This window comes from Trachurus trachurus (genome assembly GCF_905171665.1).
Source record: "Trachurus trachurus genome assembly, chromosome: 5".
NCBI classification, from domain to species: Eukaryota; Metazoa; Chordata; class Actinopteri; order Carangiformes; family Carangidae; genus Trachurus; species Trachurus trachurus.
In genome coordinates this window covers 29352890-29376720 of record NC_139896.1, presented here as the reverse complement: position 1 = coordinate 29376720, position 23831 = coordinate 29352890, and the positions used below count along the sequence as shown (strand labels likewise).

Sequence of the window (23831 nt, the reverse complement as noted above, 5' to 3'; positions counted from 1 at the left end):
TCATGTTTGTACGGCAGCCCGAACGGAAAATCCAGCCAGTCAGAGGGCGCATTAATAAATAAACCATCGAAGAGGAAGGCAGAAGGAAAGAAGAAGGAGTAGGAAACAGCAGATGTATTGTGAATAGTTCGGATCTTCACCTCATCCCTCCATGCTCCTGAAATACTCCCAGTCGTCCCAGTTGTGGTGAACAAGTTTTTTGTCATCGGAGGCCACCGTCACTTTGCCGACGGGAGGGGTGAGTGCGAGCGAGTGAGCGCCGCAATCTAGAATCTGAACGCTGGATATCACGGTTTTTCCTCAATTTTACACACTGGACCTTTAAAATAAATACTGACAAAAGCTGAACAGTCTAATAGAATATAAAGGACAATATTTCCCACTGCAATTTTGCAATAGAATGAACATTATAAAATGGAACTACTCGTAAAAAAGTGCCTTAAAAGCGTACTGTGGCGTAGTACTTAAATGTACATAATCATATGTACTGTAGGTATTTTTCTACCACTGTGGATGACCCTGAACTACTCTGGAGCAAGTCTCCCGTGGTTCAGCTTAAAGCAGCACAACAGTCATTTGACTTAGTGTCGACTCCTGCTGTTGCTGACAATACCTCAAATTGGACATGTAATGTTACTGCACAGCATGGGGTGTGTATGGAGGAGGAGGAGGAGGTTTGGGGGGTTTGTCTCCCCACAATCCCCCTGTGATCTGTTTTCCTGGCTGTGACTTTCCCTTCCAGAGGGCACTCATCCAGAGCGCTGCCACGCTGCAGCCATCAGCAGTGAGCCGCTGAGGGGGAGACACTCTGACAGGAAGAGGGATTAGAGCAGATTGACCTCTGACCCCCCCATGTGCCACTTCATTGCCTTTTGGCAGAAGGCGTCTGAGCCACCACACACACACACACACACACACGCACACTGACACACTCAATGTACATATACGCGACCAAACCGCATAGATACCCATACATCCTCAGCCCATCACGTGCACAGAAACAGCGCATCAGGCCGTGTTTGACACTCTGATACCGAGACGTCTCACAAAGTGTTTATCAAAAAGTCTCAAACCTTTGTTGGCACAGGCCATCCATTTGAGGTTATCAGCAAAAGCAGACTCTCGTCCAATCAGGTACGGGAATATCCGCACCTGTGCAAAGGACACATAGATGTCGACATTTTTAAAGATGGAAGGATTAACAAAACATGCAAAGTGATGCATCTCCTCAGTGCTTTATCTTCCTGCTCTGATTCTATCTGCTTTAGGAGCAGGGGACGGCTGCATGTTTTTACATTTTACATATTTTATCTACTTCCCACCACTTCCCTTTAAGTCTTTAACTTTTTTCAGTCTTTGTCAGTTTGTTGTGTTTCTTTCTCAGTTCATGCAGTTAAATTCAATTACTTTCCCTTTGTTGGGGTGGGGTGGGAGGGGGGTTGGGAACAAGGGCATGTTCCTCTGTCCTTTTAAAGAACGCTGTGTGACACATTCACAAACCTGTACGGCTCATTGGCTCCAGATGCTTTGCTAAGCATAACGCATATAGGAGACACTGAATGGCTGCCGTATAGCAGCCCTGAGGGTGTTTGAAGGGGGGTGGGGGTGGGGGTGAGGGGGGGTTGGGATACCCTGCCAAACACTGCCCAGTACCCTGCCAGACACTGCCAACACACATATGCTTGAGAGGACTGCACAAAAGCCCCCGAGCTGTTGTTTTTATTGCTCTCTGAATAGCACAGCAGTCCATTCCATTTCAATTGCTTTTAGGTTTCACAAAGGGAGGCCGACAAAAGATTTTAAATCCAGCGTTGAGTCCGGAAAAGAAATGTGGAGAGAGAACGCAGTGGATGAGGGCTGGAGCCTTTGAGACTGAGCTGCCGGTGCACGCTCTGCCCTTGAAAGCGGTTAATTTCCCATGTTTTATTCCTTGTGGGGGGAATATCGTTCTGTAATGTGTCAACACACTGAAAAACACCATGTTGATGTGGATTTTTACATCACAGAGTTATGAGTGGTAATGAAGTAAGAAACCAATTCCTCAAAACGTCAAGACAGAGCGCCCACTGACATGTAGTATTAAAATATACATCTATCCCTGGAGCAAGGGAAGTGCAGTGCCAGCAGAAAATTCAGAAAGAGGACATGCCAAACGCTGGAAACCAGGTACTGGCTGGAAGAGAGAGAGAGAGAGAGAGAGAGAGAGAGAGAGAGAGAGACTCACCTTTCTTTCCGGCCAGTTGTACTTCTCAAAAACATCGTCGTACATTGCAGTCGCCCCGTCGGTCACAAGCATTATGGCCTGACTGCACACACTGCCACGACCGGTCTGGTTGAACTGCAGAGAGACAGACAGCATCAGACATTTAACAAACAGGGGTTGAGGATGTTGTCTGATACAGCATGGGAGCAGAACAGCTTCTCTCGCTCTCACGCACGCACACGCACACACACATACACAGACACATGTAATGCAAGTTCAGTATTACATAAGAAATGATGTGTCACGACTGACACACACATGCCTTGATTGTGAACTTCTTTGCACTTTAAATGTTTTTTTGTGTTGTTTTTGGCCGTACTTTATTATTATGTTTTTTTTAATTAACCTTTATTAACCAGGTGAGTCATTAGGAACAATATACAATTTACAATGATGAGCTGGTACCAGACTCAGTCATATAAAACATACATCTTCCTTTAGAATCCCCACAACAGGCATCTTTTCCCTACAGTAAGTGTGTCTTTGTGTGCAGCGCCTGTGAGGTTGTGACATTATGGGGCAGTGAGTGCAGCTGTCAGTCAGGCTGCACTGAAAAAATAGGGAGAATAAAAGCAACAGAATGACATGTTCATGTACTGTAGATGACCCCTATTTGTTTAATTGTAACACAACATTTTCATTAATGTAATAAAATGTCCTTTGTTTAGTGTATAAAATACTTTTTTCAGAAGATATTTTGACTGGTTTGTAGGGAAAAGTACATTTACAGATACAATTTTCTATTTTTAAATGTTTCTCCACCTGTAACACATCAAAATGTAAAATAGGTAAAGAGGCCTAGAGGAGAGAGTGTGGTGTGTGGACTGTCCTTATCAAGCTCGGGGGACAGTTTGCTGATAAAGACGGATCGCCTGCTCCGACCATATAAAGGCAGCACATGTTCTTATCCTGGTGTCCGTCTTTCTTTGGCTGGCAACTTCCCTCCATCTTCTTCTTGCACCATTCAGCATCTCCACGTCCTAAACCCTATACACAACCCTGCATTGCTCCCACTGCTTATTCAAACATCATTGTATCCTAATCTCTACTCCCTAACCCTTTTTATTTAAACTTTCCATTTGCACTCTTTTGCACATAACACTGTACATGTCTTTTTTCACTGTATAATATACCTTATGGCTGCACTGATCATTACAGTTTTTCTAGACAGTTTGCATAGTTTTTCTACATTTTGTAATGTGTACACTTTTCTTTCATATTTGATGCTGCAGGCTATGTGCCATAAATTGCCCCCTGGGGATAAATAAAGTTTTTTTCAGCAAATATTGCAAATAATTGTTTATTTCAGCAGTATTTAGTTTTATAAATCGCATTGCTTGAATAGACTCATTACATTTCACAAAGATGTAAAAGTTCCTTTCGTTATTGAGGATGGAGTTTTAAAAATAAGATAAAAGACTAAATCAATAAAAGGGATCTTTAAGGACTTCATCAAAACATGAAACATGATGTTGGACTACATATCCAGTGATGGTGAATCACAGTAGAATACTTTCTGAAGTGTTTGCTGTGGTTTAAAAGTGATGGATCACAGCACTGCTGCAGCGCTCTGTGAGTAAAGTGAGTTTCGTTTTGATCTGCTCTGCGATCGGTGTGTGTTCTGACTTCACTCACTGGGCAGAAGTGTAACAATGACTTTCAGCGCTGGGCTACTGGCTACCTGATTACCATATTCATTGCAGGGCTTTAATTAATCTGACAAATGCAGAGGTAAAAGCTGAGCTCTCTCAGCTTCAGCGGCGCAGCCAAAGCTCGCCTGAAAACAGGGAGATAAAAAAGAGCGCGGCGCGGCTCCTGGCCTTATCTGCTTTGTGTTCCAATCAGCCACGTTATTAATCATTGACATTAATTAGAGCCATTAATCACACTTCAGAATAGATGTGTCTGTGTTTGGAGGGCGGAATGGGGATAGCACTGGAGCGTTGCGACGGGGCGACACACCTCCTAAGCGCTCAAATGTATTTGACCAGAGTGTGTGACGTTTTTTTTATGATTAGCTGAGAACATGCAGAACATGCTTTAACACTGTCAGGGAAAACAAATGTGGCTTGTAAAATGAAATGTTTCCCAGTGTTCTGTAGAATTAAATGAGAACAAAGTTTATTTTGTGAAATCTGAGCACATGCACAAATGAATTACATTATGACAAATGAATCAATGAATGAATTAATAAAAAACTCCTCTAAACTCAACTACATTGACATGTAATCAGCAAACAGAGAAGAAGAATGTGGTTGATCTGCTCTGTGATGAATCGTTTCAGTTAAACACAGACTTGGAAGATTTATGTTTGAACAGCGTCCCCATTACACTGACAGTCCCAGTTTGCTGTGGTGGAACTTACGTCACTGAGGATGGTGAACGCCTCGCTCAGAGCGTCGCCCAGCAGCCCGATCCCTTTGGCAAACAGCTTGTCCAGATGTTCACGGAAATGCTGACAGATAACAGCGAAAGTAGGAGAAGGAAATAAAGGTTTGAAACATCCCTCACACAAAGGCGACCCGATAGCATCCACGTACATTCATTAGGTGTCAGCTCGAGTAGACACTCACGTCTTTATTGTTTCTGTCGGCCCGGACCAGCGTGCCATTCAAACAAGGCTCCACATAGTGAATCTCCTGATTATACTGGGGAAATATAAACAAACAGCATTCAGATAAAAGAGAATTAAATAAGCCCTCTTTGTTTTTCATGGTAGACTGAGCTCCAGTCGTCTGAAACACTCCACAGAAATGTCTAAAACTATTTACCAGGTAGAAAAAGATAAAAATCAGAGATAAATGTGACTGAGACACAAAGGCGACGGTCTCTTACTGCAATGATGTTGAAGAAGTCGTCATCCCCCAGTGTGTCTAATATGGAGGAGACGGTCTGCCTGGCGATGGTCAGCCTCAGTCCTTTCATGCTGCCACTCACATCAACTAAGATCACGACATCCTTTGGAGACGTTGCTGCCTGGATGTACCTGCGATATGAGGCTGAGTTACACACTATAAAATATATACAACTCAAGATGATACAACAATGAAGTAACAATTGCAAAATAGATTAATCCAGTGGTTCCCAACCTTTTTTTTTTGGCTCGTGACCCCATATTGACATCACAGATTTCTGGCGACCCTGCGATCACGTGCAGTCATGTGATCATGGCCGTCAGTCATGCGTCAGCTCAGATATTTTTATATGCTGCATTTTATTTGGACTCGATTTATATTTGAGAAAGTGAAAGTATAGAATATAGTTGTTTAAGATTGTGTGTGGTGTATTTAATCATCATTTTAAAAAGAATAATAATAATAATACTTTTTTTTTTATTTTTATCAATTACTAGACATTTCAGGCGACCCCATTTGAATTCCAGGCGACCCCATGTGGGGTCTCGACCCCAAGGTTGAAAAACACTGGATTAATACCTTGCAAACAGTGTGACATGAAACTATTCTGTCTCAGAGATGAGGATTACCACTTGCGGTTTCTGCAGTCAAAGCCGATGACACCGTGTTCGTCTGGATGCCACTTCACTCCTGGGGGGGCAGAGCAAGAAGTGAACTGACGGACAGAGTCAGAGTCAGAGTGGACACACAGGGTCACACCTCCACTGGGTGTCAGATACATGAGAGTGAAGCAGCTGAATCAAGTTATAATTCTTTTATCTGTCGGTGGAGGCCCTCAGCAGCAGCCTGCAGGCCGTGGTGTCTCATGTAGAAGACGGGAATTTAAAACCTCAGGGAAAAACCTTCACTTTACTTTACAACATGTGGTTCCCAACCTTTTTTGGCTCGTGACCCCATTTTGACATCACAAATTTCTGGTGACCCCATGTGATCGTGATCGTCAATCAGGATGCTCGATTTATATTCGAGAAAGTGAAAGTATAGAATACAGTTCTTTAAGATTGTGTGTAGTGTTTTTAATCATACTTTTAAAAAGAATAATAACTAGTTTAAAAAAAAATTATTATTATGAGTATTTTTTTAATCAATTACTAGACATTTCAGGGGACCCCATTTGAATTCCAGCTGACCCCACGTGGGGTCCCAACCCCAAGGTTGAAAAACACTGCTTTACAACATAAAGTCTCCATAAAGATTGTCCGATCATTACCACTGACCATTGAGATTTCTCCCACTAACAGGTATTGTCGTTGTACTCCCCTGTTCCCCTGAGCTGTGAATCTTCACTGTTGTCCAGAAACTATTAAAAAGACATCAGTGAGCCACACTCTGCACCGGGCAACACGTTCCTTCATTATGATGAACACACACAGTGGAGATTATCCTGGTCCCACATCCACCATCCTGCTGCTGTAAGGCCACACCACTGCTACAAATGTGGATTAACACATGGCTGAAAATAGTCTCCAAGAAATAACACTACACTCTTTACTGCTCGTTATGTAATGCTCACTAAAACACAACAGTGCACAGCTGTTTTAAGGAAATTATTTATTGAATTAAAGAGCCCTGAGAAGTTTGCTTTTGGTTATAAAGGAGTCTCATGTGGATGAATCTACTGTACGTTACCCACACTTGTTAATGGGTCCATTTTCTATAAATATATCGTTTTGTCTTTATAGTTATTTTGATATTATTATTTAGTGGTTGGCTCGCCCGGCATTTCCTATAGTTTCCTGGTTTCCCGGACGCTGCCCGGCGGGTCATGGGAATAACGCCGCCGGACCGCTAGTTGGCATCGTTTATGGTCGGAACTACAACGTTCTTGATTAATGAAAACATTCTTGGAAAATGCTTTCGCTTTTGTCGACCAAGAATTTCACTGTCCGCGCAAAGGCTCATGGGAAATGTATTGTGAAAACACTTCTGCTTTCCGAAAGTCCTCGTAGTCCCTTTAAGCAAAATTTTAGTTTTTTTTAAGGAAATAATAAAAAATGCTAAAATGAAAGTATTCCATTTCTAATCATGGATATGTTCAATAGGGTTTAATGTACTGGTTATGGAAGACTTTACTATGGTTGGTTTTGTTTTTTCCATGTAATTTGTTGAATTTAAAGAATAATGTACAATAATATTTTACTGTTTAAATTTGTGATTTTAACATATTAAATAGTAAACACCTATAAGGGGAGCTGCATTATTTACATGAAACAAACCGAGCCTGTACTGTATGTATCTAACAGTATCATCAGCTGGATGTGCTTGGCTCAGGACTGCAGAGGGCTGAGCGGCTGCTTCTCATCACTGTAACGGTCTGATAGCTTTAGTTGGATCCAGCAGCTCTTCACTGTTCTTCAGTGCAGCTGCAGGTCCGCACTGGCAAATGCTGATTAATTACAGTCTGTACATATGCATCCTCTCTGATGGTCTGTAAAATTACAACATTTGCCAAATTACCCTTTTAGTAATTCTAAATCATTTGTTCTGATCTTTTCCTTTTTTTTTTTTTTCCTCCCCCTGCTCTGACGGCTCATAGCTCTCATGTGACAACCAGTTCTTCTCTCTCTCACACACACACACACACACACACACACACACACACACACACACACACACACACAAGGACACACATGAAATATGAAGACACGCTGACAGAATGACAGCACTCACCGGGGTACTGCCTGAAGAAACCCTTGGCGCTCCCAAAGTACTGCCAGATGAGTGTGGGGTCTCTCTCAAAATTATCTACAAAGACTTTATTCAAGGCCTCGGACCAGTACACTCCGTTCACGATGTCAGGATCTGAGGAGGTGGAGGACGGTGGGGGACAAGACGCAGGGATAAGCAAATTAAATGGCGATAATGGCGACTGTCCTGTTCACCATTACCAGTTGACCTTTGTCCCTTATTGACCCCCCTCCCTGCAGAGATACAAAGCCTGGGACTAAATCACCCCCCCCTCCCTCCTCCTGCTAGACCAGCCTCCCTTTGTGCTGTGAACACAGACTTATGTGGAGTCCATTACAGCCAGACAAAAGCCGCACGGCCCCATACACAGGGAGAGATGACACACTCCGTTATACAACAAGAGCCAGCTGAACAGCTACCGCATGAGCGACCCCCCCCCCCCCTCCCTCTTCCCCGACCCCATCTCTCACTTCTCCTCCGCCCCCCCGCCTCCTCTTACCTTTATTGTACATGTTGGTGGGGACCTGCACCACGCTGAGGCTCAGGTTGACTGACAGGTTGTTGAAGTGGTCGTTGGGCTCCAGGAGGAACTCCCCCCCCAGCTCCACGTTGTTGCCCTCCTCGTCCACCTCGTTGATCAGCACGGCGTTGAAGTACTCGTACTGAGGCAGAGGGCGACAGCGGAGGAGGTTACAGACACACACAGTAGCTCTAACAGTAATTACAGTATTTGTATTAACACTGTGAGACTGATTATTTTTTGGTGGCTGCATTCATTCCATCTGTTCATAACTACTGAAATTCCTTCTTTACTCAATTTCAAAGCAAGCATTTCTAACTCAAAATCTGATATTTCTAAATGAGTCAAATATAGTTGAGATCTTCCAGAGTTATAGCTGTTTTTAGTATTTATTTAAAACTGTCACCACTTTAAAGCTGAGCTGCAGTCATAGAAACATAAGGAGGAGGCCTGTGGATTACTGAGGAACATCTTTGGACAGGAGAAACTATCACAGCAACCAAAACCTTTTTTTTTTACTACACATACAGACATGACTGTTATCATCAGACTGAAAACATGGCCTACCTTTAAAGTGACATTCACTTTAGGGCTCATTTAAACCTTTTAAACCCTCGATATAACAAACATTACTAACAAACATATAATAATGTGCACACAATTACAGACTATCTGATTAGAAATAAAAAAGAAAGTGAGTCAAAGAAGGGATTAAAATCTGAACACTCACTATCAGCGAAATGGTTGGGTTGATTCCTCACAATATATGATTACATAACATTATATAACATTAAATAGATTTAAAACTCCTTTAGCTCCAGGTGATCAGTTAACAGCAGACTCAGTCACCTCCTGCAGAGGCTGTGAGTCAAATTTTATGTGAAACTATCTTGAGTCAGTGAGGTTTTGGTTTTGTTTTGTTTTTCTTCTCTATTTGTCAGAGCGCAGTTTTCTCTGGCAGCCATGGCGACGTGCTAAAAGAACTTCTGGAGTGCCAGTGAAAAGTCTGTCCTCCTTTAAGTGGGACTCAACAGTGTGTCTGTCCTGTCCTTCACTGCCTGCTGCAGCAGAGAGAAGACTAGCTCATCCTGCCTGAGCGGCCTCTCTGTGGCCTCTGGTCATTATTGTCTGCACCGAGAGAGAGAGAGAAAGAAAGAGAGAGAGAGAGAGGGGAAAGATGGAGGGAGAGATGGGTGATGGACTCCACAGCATCACACTCGGGGGAGGCCGCACGGGCATCGCCATCAAGCAGCCGCTGACAGCTCATACCACGCCTGAGCAGCTCTCTGACGAGCTGTGGCGGGGCAGGGGGGGGGGGGGGGGGGGGGGGGGGGTGAGAGAGCTGCAGAGGGGGGGAGAGAGAAACATGCACCCTCAGCAGAAGCGCTGGCTGCTGTAGAGAGGCACGTTAACCACCAGGGTTATTACTGTAGAGCAGAGCAGGCCGTGGGACACTGCGGCTCTCTGAGACGCCCCACTGACTCTTACACCACTGCAGTTAGCTGAGGCCCTATAGCTGCTGCAGAGCCCTGCCCTCCATTACAGCCTGCTGGGCCTCTGGATCACACCCCGCTGTACCTGCCCCCGTGCCCCCGCTGCGCATTTGTCATAACTAACACCTTGATGGGAAATATGCTGAGAAGTCGCCACTCCCTCCTACAGTATACGTCTTATGGATCAGATGCTCTTTTCAGATGTTGTCTTGAGTAAATACATTAACTTCCCATTGAGATAAACATCTATAACACTTTATAACACTATTAAGCATTAATTAAGCATTAATAAATACAGAATTCTTCATTTATAACACATTAATACTCGTTAGTAGTTTATAAATACAGTTAGTGCTTATCAATGATGAGTAAAACATTGTTAACTGTGTTTATAAACTGAGTATTCATGTGTTATAAATAATGAATTCAGTATTTAAAGCTTAACTAATGCTTAATAGTGTGTACTTATTATTATAAAGTGTTACCAACATCTACAGTCACTTGGTTGTATCATTTTGTGAAAATGGTGCATTCTCATTTTTTGGTATGTTCAGGATACACCAGCAACAGTCAACTCAAAAATATAACTGGATTAAAAAAAAACTACAAACATTCTTCTGTAATATTTATTTTTATTCTCTCCTAAATTACACTGATGGTTCAAATAAGATTTTAAGATTTCAAGCAACAAAAGCAGATTTGACTGTGTTAATTATGTGTCTTGTTTACAAATTTGAAATAGAAAAGAATATATGAAGAGTTCATTTGCAAAAGCAGATAACTCCGTTTTTAAAAAATTCCAGAATCTTCATTTTTTATTTTTTATTTACATAAGGTGATATCAGTTAAACCAAAGTTGAGTGACTTTGAGATGTAACAAAACAGACATATCTCAAAAAAATAAAGTTTTATTGAAAAGAACACTTTGCAAAGAATAATTACAAAGCCTCAGCTCATTTTTTTCAAAATGGCACTTATCTGCTTTTGCAAAAGAACTCTTCATATATAGTTATGCGCTTTAATGCTAAACTATAGCCTGTATAATTATTTTTTATTTCAAATTTGTACAACAACAACCAAGTGTTTCTAAGCCCATGTAAAGGTGTAAAGTTTCCCTGTTTGTCAGCTGATCCTGAACCAAACCAACATATTACAGGAGCTACACTTGTGAAGGAGGAGCAGAGCTTGTGTTGCTCCATCAGACCTGATCTGCTCTCTCCTGAGCTGCGGACTACACTCGGGTCAATGCAAATGAGTGTCCTGACACCGAGCAGCTGAGATAAGAGCGGCCGTCTTATCTCTCTGTGGTCAGTGAAATGGTGCATGAAGAATGTGCGGTGTCAGAGGAGGCGAGGTTGGTTCAATGATGCCACAAGCAGGAATATCATGACATCACGCCATTACTGCAGGTGGATATTGAATTTCCCTTACTATTTTTTTTATTTATTATATAGCCTTTAAAATGAAATGTCTGCGTGACAGGCCTGCGCTGTCACCTGCTTAAATAGAAATGTTAACACAGATTTCAGAGCGCAACTTTTACTGTAAGAATCAATTTTTTTTCTTAGCCTATTATTTATACAAAATCATTAAATTAAGATACATCTGTTCATATAAAAATAAATCAATGCAACTAAATAGTGAAATATTATTTCTTTCTGACAAAGTCCCACCTGCATTTCATTGTCTGGTCTGCGTTTTGTAGCTACAGTGTTACCTGGAGAATGGAGGCCCCTCTTTCTAATAGAATTTAATAAAATCATACTAAGAAAATCAGCGCATTTAAAGCAAAAAAATTTAAATAATGTTTTGCAGCAGAACTTAGAAGAAGGCCAAGCCCAAGGTACTGAATTATTTTTCAAAGACCACGGTAAAAAAAATATATTTCTTTTGAAAGCAGCAGTCGTTGGCTTCAGAGACAACATGACTCGTTATAGGCGCGTGAACACGCGGGAACCGGCAGAACACAGTGACTGAAAGATATTCATGTGATGTAAATGCTTCTATTAAGTGTAAAGTGCTGCCGTTATTTGAGTGTTTTGCTGCTCCGGTGGGTTTCCAATCTGGAGCCGGGAAAATGAAACAATGTGCCGGGGAAGAGAGTTTCATTTGTCTTTGTCCACTGGAGAGAGAGAGAGAGAGAGAGAGAGAGAGAGAGAGAGAGAGAGAGAGAGAGAGAGAGCTAACAAACGACAGAAATACTGCATTCCCTCTGCAGAGGAAACTCTCTGCAGCCTGGAACTCAGTCTCTAAATAACATCCTGAACGCACCAGAGCGACATGAGGAAACATGTGATTCAAATGGCAGCAGCAGCAGCAGCAGCAGCAGCAGCAGGCCCAGTCTCCTGGCCTGGTCCTAATAACAATATAACCCCGACTTTCTCCATAAATGCGTCCAACAAACATCTCCATCAGCATCAAACAGGCCTGTGGTGTTCTTTAACCCGGTGCATGTATGTAAAACTACAGCTGCTCCTACACTACAGCTGAGTCGTGCTCCTCTGCAGCCTCCATTGAGGCGCCGCTGCTTATCAGAGGAGCATTATGTATCAAGGCGATGACAGGACATCAGTGTGAAGGACGATGCCAACGCAATTAAAGACTTTTAGAGCCTATTACCCTTCTCTCACCTTGCAGCCGCTCCTCCCCAGCCCCGCTGAAAATGATTCATCCTGGTCCAACTCAATGACACATCACATTTTTAATAATTAGGCCACGTTCCTATTTTCTTTTCTTTTCTTTTCTTTTCTCACCTGCAGGTCGGGATTCTCCTCGTGCTGATGATGCGCTTCTTCTGCCGCCTCCACCAGCCGCTGAGAGGAAGAGAGGGACGGGTTAATAAAAGTCACGGCCAAATTCAGATGACATCACTGATATTTAAAACAGAATAAACCGCAACTTCTAGTTTCCCATGCGCAACACTGCACCCGCTCCGTCCACTTGTACAAACTTCTCCAAAGGCCTGGAGGAGCCCATCCACAGAATTGTTTCTCTCCTCTTTTTATTTGACGCTCTGCTGCTCTTTGTATTTCTCCAACGTTGCCCTGGTGCTCTGTTATTTCAGCATCTGCACAGATATCATTCCCCTGAAGAGCGGACTTGATGGAGGAGCGCGGTCCACGGCCAGGCCCCGGAGTCATCTTTGGATCGACAGCATGTCCAGCTTCTGTTTTCAAGAATGCTCGAATTTTCATATCTTCTATCTTTTATAGCACGGGTCTACAACGTGTTTCAGGCCAAGGACCCCCAAACTGATGAAGAGATGAAACGGGGAACCCCCTACTTTAAATATTTATAAAATTGTGTATTATATTAAACTAGGCCTATAGCCTAATATAGCCTACCATGTATAAACGTACCCTGATTCAATACTCAGCTATTCAATTAACACACAAGTCATATACTGTATATTCATGGTCCTGCCACTGCCATTTAGTACCTTGTTACCAATGACAATACTTTCAGTTGAATGATAATCATGCATACAAACTATTAAAATTGACGTTTTTAAAGCATAAATGTGGAAACAAAACAAACAAAACAAAAAATTGTATAATCAACCAAAGGTTTCATGACCCCCCTGCACACCTCTGCGGACCCCCTATTGAAGACCTCTGTCTTATAGTGTATTAAATACAGGAAAACCATTAAAAAAATATTAATAATAAGCCTCAGATATCGGGCAGGCCGTGGAGCGCAGCTGTGGGATGATGGATGGAGGCGGGTTGGAGGATTTCACGCCGCGCACCAAAGCAGACCGGGTTTCTGTAATAAGTGTAAAATGTGCTTGGCTCTGTGCTTCCGGGGGGAAAATGCCACCTCGACGTTCCAGTCACTCTCCACCCCCCCTCGGAGCCACGCAGGTAATTAACATCTGTCACGCGTGTCAAAATAACTGCTGGCCTGTATCAACACCACTGAGCTGCAGCGTCCACATTCAATTGACCCTCATGGAGAGTTCTCATGTCGTCAGCAGCTGGTGAATTGAAAAAAAAAAAAATGAAATGAAATAAACACGGTGTTCATGGAGAACACTCTTGGAAAAGGCACGTGCATTTTTTTTTAAAAAATACACACACCTGCAGCGGTCACACACTAGGCTAAACTCGGTCATGTTGAGACCAGGCTTTAACATGAGACTGATTTTTTTTTTTTTTTTTTCAATTTATTTTTGATGTATTGTATTTAAGCCAAATTCCCGGCTCTTTATTTCCAAAACGTCATTTCCACAGAAACAAATTGAAACGTATCCAATCAGATTCATTAAATATAGGTGTCATTTATAGGCGGAACTGGTATGAATTGTCGTCCACGTGGGATCAGGCGGGGAGAGATAAACGTTATCATCTCCCAGCAGTCCCTGCGAAATGCAGCATTAAAATGGTTACAACAAGCTGAGGTCGCAGATTGGCTGCTGCTGCTGCGGGTCTGACTGCAGCTCGGACCTGCACTGTTAGAAACCACATGTGAGTGCAGGTCCCACATGAACCTCTGCACTCAGAGTGAGGACACTTTGATCTTTGAACAGGATTGTATTTTCCCTAATGACTGACCTGCTTATTTTAGGGGTTGGATAAAAAAAAAATTAAAAAAAACCTTTAATGATGTTTTTTTTAACTTACTTATTAAAGACACAGTTTTGATTACTTGTGTGTGTAGTTATGGATATCAACTCTGTCACCTTCTGCAGTAGATATGGATCACCACATTGCCACTTAGGAGAGGCACACATAGCTGAGTGAATGTGCCACTGTGCGTGGGGTCAGACAAAAGACGCTCATGAAACAATCCAGTATCTGTTGAAGTGCTTTATGCATCAAAACATTTTTCTCAACTATGGAACTATTCCCTCACAAGCCCTTGTATTGACACTTAGACAAAACTTGTGGGTGGAAAAGGTCTGGTCTCAGGCATTTATAAATTACTACTCCTATCCTCCTCCAACACCAACATTAGGGCTCAGACAAGATGGGAGGAAGATTTAGGTATCTCACTTTTCCAGCAGGAATGGGACAGAATCTGGAATAGCTCTGTATCTTTTACCAAATGTGCACGTTTTAGGATTATCAACTTTAAAATCTTACATAGGGCCTACATCACGCCTTACAAGCTAAACAAGATGGATAACTCTGTATCACACCTATGCTGGCATGGGTGTGGGCAAGTAGGCACCCTGGCCCACTCCCTTCTGTTTTGTCCTGCTGTCAAGGCCTTCTGAGATGCGGTCAGAGACACATTTTCTCAAATTTTAAATATACTGTATATATATAATTTTTTGGGGCTTTTTTTTTGCCTTTATTTGATAGCACAGTGAGATAGACAGGAAAGGGGGAGGCAGAGAGAGGGACTGTAGCCTCTACATGGGGCGGCCGCCTTAACCACTGCGCCACACACCGCCCCCCAAATTTTAAATATTGAACTGAATGTTTCTCCAGCTACATGCCCGTTAGGTGTCCAACCGTCTGGCATGAACTCTTTAATTGCGCAAAAAATTGTCTCACTTGCTTGTCTTACAACTAAACGTATAATACTCAAGAATTGGAAAGTTAGAAACCCCAACTGTTTTAACATGCTGAAATGGTTGGATGAATTTTTAAACCTTGGAAGCATGGAAAAGGCTGCTTCTGCCTTGTTGGACCTTCACAGGAGGGAGGACGGTTTATGGGACATATTTAGAAACTTTATGACAGCACAGCACCTTGCCCTCACCCCACCATAATGTTGTCCCATCGATTCAAGACCGACCATTTTGTACTGCTCCCCCCCCCCCCCCCCCCCCCCCCCCATGAGTTTGTCTTGTTTATGTAATCTGTTTCAGTATTGTAATGTTTTTCTCTGTCCTGTCCTTCGTTAGTTTGTACTGTATATTCCCTAATAAAATATTAATATAAAAAAAAATTTAAAAAGAGAAGTGCTTTATGCATCAAAGCAAATTCAACTATGGAACTATTCCTTCACAAGCCCTTATATTGACTGTGTTACACTGCAGCTCTAAGCTTCACTTTGTTTTGATGGCAAGATAAAGCAGAGAAAATATACAATGTTCATTTAAACAGATGGTGGACTGTTTGGATTGGTCCCTTGCAAAGCAGCAGGTACCTCTGCTTACTGTAACTGACAACTATTAAAGGGATAGTTCAACATTTTTGGCAAATTCTCCTGTTGCCATAATCCCTATAGTTACAGTATAGGGGTAGGTTCATTACCTTTAATTGTCGGTGCATGTAGTTTTGAGATCCATGGGGCGGACATGCAAGCTGCTCAGCAAACAGTATTTCCCTGTCCACACTATGAAATAATAATGTAACATTATGAGACAGAGTTGTTTTCAAGGCAAATGCATAGCCGGAACTACATTCCAGACACGGCTGCTGGGCCAAAAGTAAGTAGGTCAGAGTATTTGCTTTGTGTGTCATAATGTTACAAAATTATACATGATTATCTCAGCGTGCATGTGCAGGTCACAACTTGTCCAGGAGAGTGTTTTGGAGTTGTTGGATTGTGTATTTGATGAGTTTGATGAGGGACAGGAGACAACTGTCTGTGTTCGCTGAGCAGCTCGTGTCTCTGCCCCGCCAATCTCAAAACAGCTTGCACCAACAATTAAAGGTAATTGACCTACCCCTATGACTATAGGGATTATGGCAATGGGCGAATGATGAATGATGCAAAAATGTTTAACTATCCCTTTAACGCAGTCACTGAACGAGCACAGGTTTAATGCTGCAGCTCCTGTCACCACACCACTGATTCAAAATAATTAAATAAAGTTGAATTAGATCAGATGAAGTTAGTGATGTCATGATGTATGAGTCATTAAAAATAGGAATAATATAAAAACAGACATTAAGTGTTTATGCCTCTTGCTTAATTTTGAGTGTATGGGAATGAGTAAAACTTGAAGCCCCTCCCTTAAGAAAAAAAAACAAACCAAACCAAACAAGCAACCCTCCCTCTTCTCTAGAGCTAATCCTGTACACACAGTCCCTCATCCCCAACAATGGAATAAAATGCATGATAGAAATAAATAAATGCAGTAAAGTGTTTTTTCTCTTACCCTGGTGGCCTCGGCTTTTCTCCGGAACATTTCTTCCATCTTCACAGCCAGATTTTTGACCAGTTTCACACCATCGATTTCCTCCACTCTGACTGACTTCTCTAACTCTTTATATTTCTGAAAATAACCAGAAATGAGAACGTGGCATTGGCAGAGGACAACTGTAAATCTTACAATACTGTTTGCAGAAAAATACTTAAAAACCCACTGCCACTGTACCCCCCATGACAGATTAACCCAATAATAATGTAATCACTGCAGGGATCTTCAAACGTTCACCTGACACTAGTGAGGCGAAGACAAAGAAAACATTTGGATAATTATTTTCTGCAGTGTGTTCTGCAAGGTTTTGAGGGGAGGGGGGGGCTATTGTTCCACTGAGTCCCACTCCAGAGAGACTGGGAATTGTTAAACAAGGCTTATAAGGCTTCACATGTTGGCTGACAAGCTGCACGCAGCCAGTCTCAGATGAACGGCTGATAAAACCCTCCGCTGCAGCACAGCGGTGATTGATAGTCTTTATCTGGTCTCAGTCATTGGCTGCACATGCTGCTCCTTCCCCCCTCTGATTGGCTGGAGATGGCCATGTTGGGTGGCCGAGAAGGGGGCCGTGCATGGTAAGAGGGTAATTGAAATGGAGTCAAAGCACAGGAGAAAGATAATAACGTGTCAGGCCTGGCCGGTTCTGGGTAATGAACTACACCTCACATAATGCTGATTCTGCTGGATGCACAGGACCTCCAGTGATACAGAACAAAGCCAGCCACAGCTCGGAGGAAGACCACGTTACATAATTCCACACCTGCCTGAAACACACACACACACACACAAAAGCCGCATCCTCTCACGCTAAACCGGTCAGCCCCCGTCCCACGCACTCCCAACATCCTTATCTAAAAATAAACATAACCAAGACACAGGCTCACAGCCCACATTCATTCTAACACATTGTGCGTATGGGACGAACACAAAAAAAAAAAAACACGCACACACGCACATCAGTACATGAGGCGACAAATTACCTACTGAAAGGAAGAGTGTGGGCTCGCAGTGGAGCAGAACAGTTCATTTCACGCCTGTCCTCCTTGCCTCAGCAGCCAGTCCCCCCCCCCGCCCCCCCCTCATCACCTCCTCCTCCTCCTCCTCCTGACTCCCACTCCTCCAGTCATCAAGTGGAGGTTAAGCCCCATCCATCAAAAGCAACTGATCATGATTATTGATTAGAGTAACAACCAATGCAGAGGTGATGTCTGCCTGCCGGGAGGGGGTGGGGGTGGGGGGGGGGGGACTCGGTGTTTCCCGCTTTTTTTTTCTCTACAGAAATCTTAGTGAAAGCGGGTAATTCACCATAAAAGCATCTAATGATCAGCCTTAATGACCAACCCCCTAACGACCCATCAGCCCCCCCCACCCTCACGGCTCACGGCTCACTGCTTTGTGCTGACTGGCTCGGCACAGACACACCTCTATGAACAGGAGCATGCACACACACACACACACACACACACACACACACACACACACACATACATCTGCAGGGCATGTCGCACAGTGTTTTGTACAGTCATAAAAGGCACATGTGGTAGCAAACATGAAGAAAATGACGCACAGTGTTTCAGCCGCCCACCGTGTTTTGAACTTAAATCTTACATTACGGTAAGGAGATGTCACCTCAGTGCAGGGAGGCCCCAGGTTCGGAGCCTGCAGCCGCCGTCTGATGGCGGTTTGAACGCTCTCCCCGTGTTTGCGTGCACTTCCTCTGACCGATCCCCCTTCGTCCCACGCTCCCAGACACGCCGCAGAGCTTTTAGGATTAATCCTGCCGCCGCCCTTGACCGGGGAGCCGCCCTCGGAGCTGGAGTTGGTCCCCGGACGCGGCGCCGTGATGGCCCACAGCTCCTGGAATAGTGAGGATGGGTCAAAAGAAGAGGATTGATATGTACATGCGTATGCCGGGGATTAATGTAGCAGCTTAACCTAGAGCTGAAAGAGTTGAGAGAATGGTTTGAAACTGATCTCTCAGTGATTTAACAGACTGGAAACATGGAAACCACAGACCGCTGTCCACAATAGCAGTAAACACTGTTTTTTGTTGTCAAGTACTGACCCAGTTCTGGGGTCATGTGTGAGGCTGTAGTCTGTTCTGTTCTCGCACTGAAACATGTCTTTAAACAGTTTCTCTGATATTTACTTTTTTATCTAAATTCAAATTTATTTATATAGCACCATATCATACAGAAGCAGTTCAGAGTGCTTTACATATAGGACAACATATTAAAAGTAAACAGCAATAGATACACAGAGGTTCATACACACAAAGACATTTAAGGAAATGCACAGTTAAACAGAAAAGTCTTAAGTTTGGCTTTGAAGGAGCACAACGTCGGAGCATTTCTGAGATCATGTGGTAGACTATTCCACTCTTTAGGTGCAGATGCTAAAGGCCATGTCACCTGATTTGGTAAAGGCTCTGGGCACACTAACTCACGACCAAGTGCATGGTATGGAGCACAAACATTAGACTATCAGTAATCAAGCGCAGCACGTAGCAAGGCTGTACGTGCTTTCCATCCCCGACAGTTGGAGGAAAAAAGAAACAGAAAAACAAAAAGGTAAATAAATAATCAATATAATAAAATATCACTTAAACAAAGGAAGGCACCTAACTTAGAAATAACTTTTGCTTTATCAGATTGTAGTAACAAAATTAGTTGAAACATAAATGGGCGACTAACATAATACTTTGGGAGATATTTTTCTCTCATATTTATAATACTTGTGTTCTTGCACTCAAATAAAATATGAAACTCATCACCAAGACAGTTATCGTCACAAAGGTTATAAAAACTCTGACTTCTATGTAGGCCTTTATACCTTCCAATGACTTTTGGTATTCTGGTGTTATTCACTCTAAAATTGCAGATGGCCTGTCTAAACTTTGGATTTGGACACACTAATGTGAGCCCTTAAGCTCTATATAAATGTCACATGATCTTTGCTCTACATGTGACAGATGGAAACAACACTCTGGACACAAAATAACCTTCAGATCAGTTTGACATTAGCACACTAAGTGTATCTTCACAAAATGACCACAGAACTGAGTCAACACACACACACAACTGGGACACAAGAACTACAACTTCATGTGGTGTATTTATTGCAGAGTTACTATAAGACATCATGCAGGTTTTTTTTTTTTTTTTAAGTGTCTGTGTGATTTCAGCCCATCGGTGGTCTTTTCTAAAGACAGAAGAGAGACAGACGTCTTCAACCTGACGGACAGAAAATACGCTGACTTGCTGAGCAGAGACCAACACATTTGAGCTAATAACATTATTTAAAAGTGGTGGCATTGATACATAGATATATATGTATATATGGACCCTCCTACAGTATAGGTCAATGTGACAAACCCATGTTAAAGGGCAAAATTTAGATTTAAAATTCTAGTGCAGATTTCAAGACACTTGGCTGATACTGTATGTCACTGCATTTTTTCAGCAGCATGACTATTGTATAAAATGATGCAAAACATTTCCAGAACATTTGTGTTTGATTTAATGATGCAGCCACAAAAACATTTTGATGATGGGTTTGAACAGTTTGGTTGGTAGAAGTACAGTCTGCAGCAACAAGAATCACCTAGTGGATTTTTTTTTCCGACACACTACAACTTTCCGTGATAATTTTATATCTTTATGGCCTGTACGGTTTACGTCCATGTTTTTATCGATCTCGACTGTTTCTCGCCCTCTTTTCTGTCTCTGTACAGCCGTTTACTGTAATGTAACCTAATGACTTCATCAGGCTTTAATGCTTTTAATAAGCCAAAGGGCATGAATGTAATGTGTGCACATCATCTACTAACCTCTATGCATAACAATAAAACATGGATAAAAGAGTTAAACCAAATCAAATACATCTGCACACACACACACACACACACACACACACTCGTCACTGCAGTGCAGTTTGCAGCTCTCACACAGTGGAGCTTCACCTCCAGCTGTGCACTTCACAGTCTCTGCTCTGGGTCTATGTGAGTGAAGTGGACACTTCACAGTCCATCCACCTGTGGCCACCTTTTCAATCTGTTTGCTTGTGAACACAGAGTCCACCTCTGCCATCAAGTGGTCAGAAAGTTGAATCTGCTGCACTGGATCATCACTCATTCTTTGTAGTCTTTACTTCATACCCCCTCCCTCCCTCCCTCCCTCCCTCTCTCCCTCCCTCCCTCAACCGCACCACACTCCCTCCCGCGGCCACATCAAACTCCACCACACACTTATTTAATTTGTCTCCTTGTCGCATTCATATCCAGAGGTTGAAACTCTTGACTCCAGAGAGTTAACTGGAGAGATGAGATGAGAGAGGAATCAGAGCCGTGGTTAATGGGCCGTATCAAGTACAAACACACATGTGCATGCGCGTGCACACACACACACACACACACACACACACACACACACACACACACACACACACACACAGAGCTTTGTCCCTGCCAAACACACCTGAGCCTCCTCTAAAGTAATGCATCAGCATTCAGCTGTGACACCAAAATGCCTCTGCAGCCATTACAGAGGGAATACAGCATTACACAGTGTGTAACTACACAACCATCAGACAAAGGGAAGGAGCCTTTATGTTCACACACAAGACCAGGAAATAAAAATACCTTTTGCAGCAGCTGGGATCCAGAATATTTTGCAGATATGGATTTAATTTCTCCACCAAATGCTGAGGCCCACAGCTTTATGCTAAAGAAAAGAAGAAAAAAAAAGACAAATGCCATTTTAGCCAGTAATCACACATATCATGGAGAAAATGTAGAAAATTCTAAGAGCCTACATTGAAATTAAAGGAACGAGACTGAATTAAGTTGAAAACAAATAATGACTTATTATAAATAAGCCGTTGCTGAAACTTAAATACAGCATTAACCACTCCATATCCTCAACTTAGTTATAAATCCATCTTATCGCTCGTCATCTGTCCTTTTTCTGACTTCTTTCCTTAAACAATCAATCAAAAGGAAGTTGTCATGGCCTGGTGATCCTGACCTTCACTCTCCTGAGAGATGATTGCTTGTCATTTTGATGATCTATGCTGTAGTTATCGGAGCCTCTGCTGTTAAACTGTAAATGACTCTGACTAAGTGTGAAAGTGAAGCACTGTGCCTAAAATGGTTTTTAAGAAATATGTCCAACAAAAGTGAATAGAATCAAGAAAGTGACCAGATATATGGATTTATAAAGTGTGAATGAAAGGCTTTTTCCAAGCATTTTCCCAAAATTGCATAATTGAATGTCTGATGATATCCTATATTCTGTTTTCAAAAAACTTAACACTGTGACTTTAATTCTAAACTAAACAGAAATAGTATTATTTAAAGGTACAGAACAGCTTTTTGATGTCGTATCTTTTGCATAGAAAGAAAAAAAGATACCTAATTCCGGCATCAGAATGATGATGAGTCTTAGAATTTAATTTTTGCGTCAGTGCGTGTCCTGTACTAAAAGTTTACAATTCACCAACTTTCCTAATTCTCTCCATATATGAGCTGAATTGTAAAATGGATTCAGAACATTTACACTTCTATAAACGTGTGATCAGTCCATTATTATAAATGTAGACAGCTGGAATGATTCGATTACACACATGAAGGTTTGCAGCATAGGGATTTCAACTGTGACAATTTGCCACAAATGTTTAAAAATCAACATCTGGTCTGAGATTTGAAAAAAGAAAGAAATAATAGGGGTCTAAGATAAGGCAGGCTATAGGAAAGATTTTTGTTTGGGGAAAGCCAATATTATTCTAACTGTCTATGGACTATTTATATGACTTATAATTGTATCATTATCAATATGCACAACCTGTGGACTTTTTATTGCCTCTAAAATCACCACAGTTATTATTGTTTTCTCCACCAATAAGTGAGTAAAATGTGTGGTGTGGCCTGTGTGGAGGGAAACAAGCAGAGGTCTGTGGTAAAATCCCCCTCCACATGGCCACAAAGGAAACAACCACAGTCCACAAACAAGACACTTTCGGTTCAGTTTGCTATCATGTTAGTCATTTCCACGCAGTATCAAGAGTTGCAGAGCGGCTCCTCACTCACACTGACAGTGGGATCCCCTGCTGGGACCCCGACACCTCCACCACGTTCAGGCCGACGAGGATCCAGAGGAGAAGGAAGCTGGTGGTGCATGTGTGCGAGAAAAGCATCCTCCAGCTTGTCTGCATCTTCAAACTCTGGTTGGAAGAAGAAAAAGAAGGAGAAGAAAAAATAAAAATAGATGCACAGTAAAGTCCCGTCCCGGCACGGCGCTCAACTGCTGGAGACCCCGGTGCTCCTGCTCCAGCCGCGCGCTTTCTTCTGCCAGCACCTACTGTATCTGAGAGAGAGAGAGAGAGAGAGAGAGAGAGAGAGAGAGAGAGAGAGAGAGAGAGAGCATCAATCCCCAGCCTCCATCCGTCGATCAGTCCCCTCGCCCGCAGAAATGTCCCACCTTCCTCGTGGAGACGCGTCTGGCTGATTCTTCGCTAAGAATCCCGTCGCGCGAATCCCCCCCACCCCACCTCCCACCCCCCAGCCTCAAAGTGCGGACAAAGGACAGGTGTGTTAGCCACAGAGCCGCAGCGAAGACTCACACACAACTGTTAAATAGTGACATTTCTCTGCAAAACACTTGTCTCATGTCAGACTCACCAAACTGTTCTCAAGTTGGCGCATGTAACGCTGATTCTGCACAATAGGCTACAGTTACGCTCGCTCTATACTGTCACAATTCTTCATTCTGCACGCACTAATATTTTGTGGCATGTTTTTTTTTTTTTTTTACTATAACGGAAATGTGATTGTGTCGTGCGTGACATAATTATTCTG

At 42.7% G+C, this 23831-nt stretch overlaps 1 protein-coding gene across 1 annotated transcript in view; it reads right to left on the bottom strand.

The window, feature by feature from the left end:
* Positions 1–23188, bottom strand: part of cacna2d3 (calcium channel, voltage dependent, alpha2/delta subunit 3) — a gene marked incomplete at its 5' end in the record, with an annotated part of 38686 nt that extends 15498 nt beyond the window's left edge. Inside the window, 13 exons of the mRNA XM_083972245.1 lie at positions 1074–1152; positions 2225–2338; positions 4629–4718; positions 4837–4911; positions 5099–5249; positions 5748–5808; positions 7849–7980; positions 8366–8528; positions 12633–12692; positions 16937–17053; positions 18608–18835; positions 21618–21699; positions 23064–23188. Coding sequence (XP_083828371.1) covers positions 1074–1152; positions 2225–2338; positions 4629–4718; positions 4837–4911; positions 5099–5249; positions 5748–5808; positions 7849–7980; positions 8366–8528; positions 12633–12692; positions 16937–17053; positions 18608–18835; positions 21618–21699; positions 23064–23188 — 1477 coding nt within the window. The remainder of the gene's footprint in view (positions 1–1073; positions 1153–2224; positions 2339–4628; positions 4719–4836; positions 4912–5098; positions 5250–5747; positions 5809–7848; positions 7981–8365; positions 8529–12632; positions 12693–16936; positions 17054–18607; positions 18836–21617; positions 21700–23063) is intronic.
* Between the last annotated feature and the right edge of the window lie 643 nt (positions 23189–23831).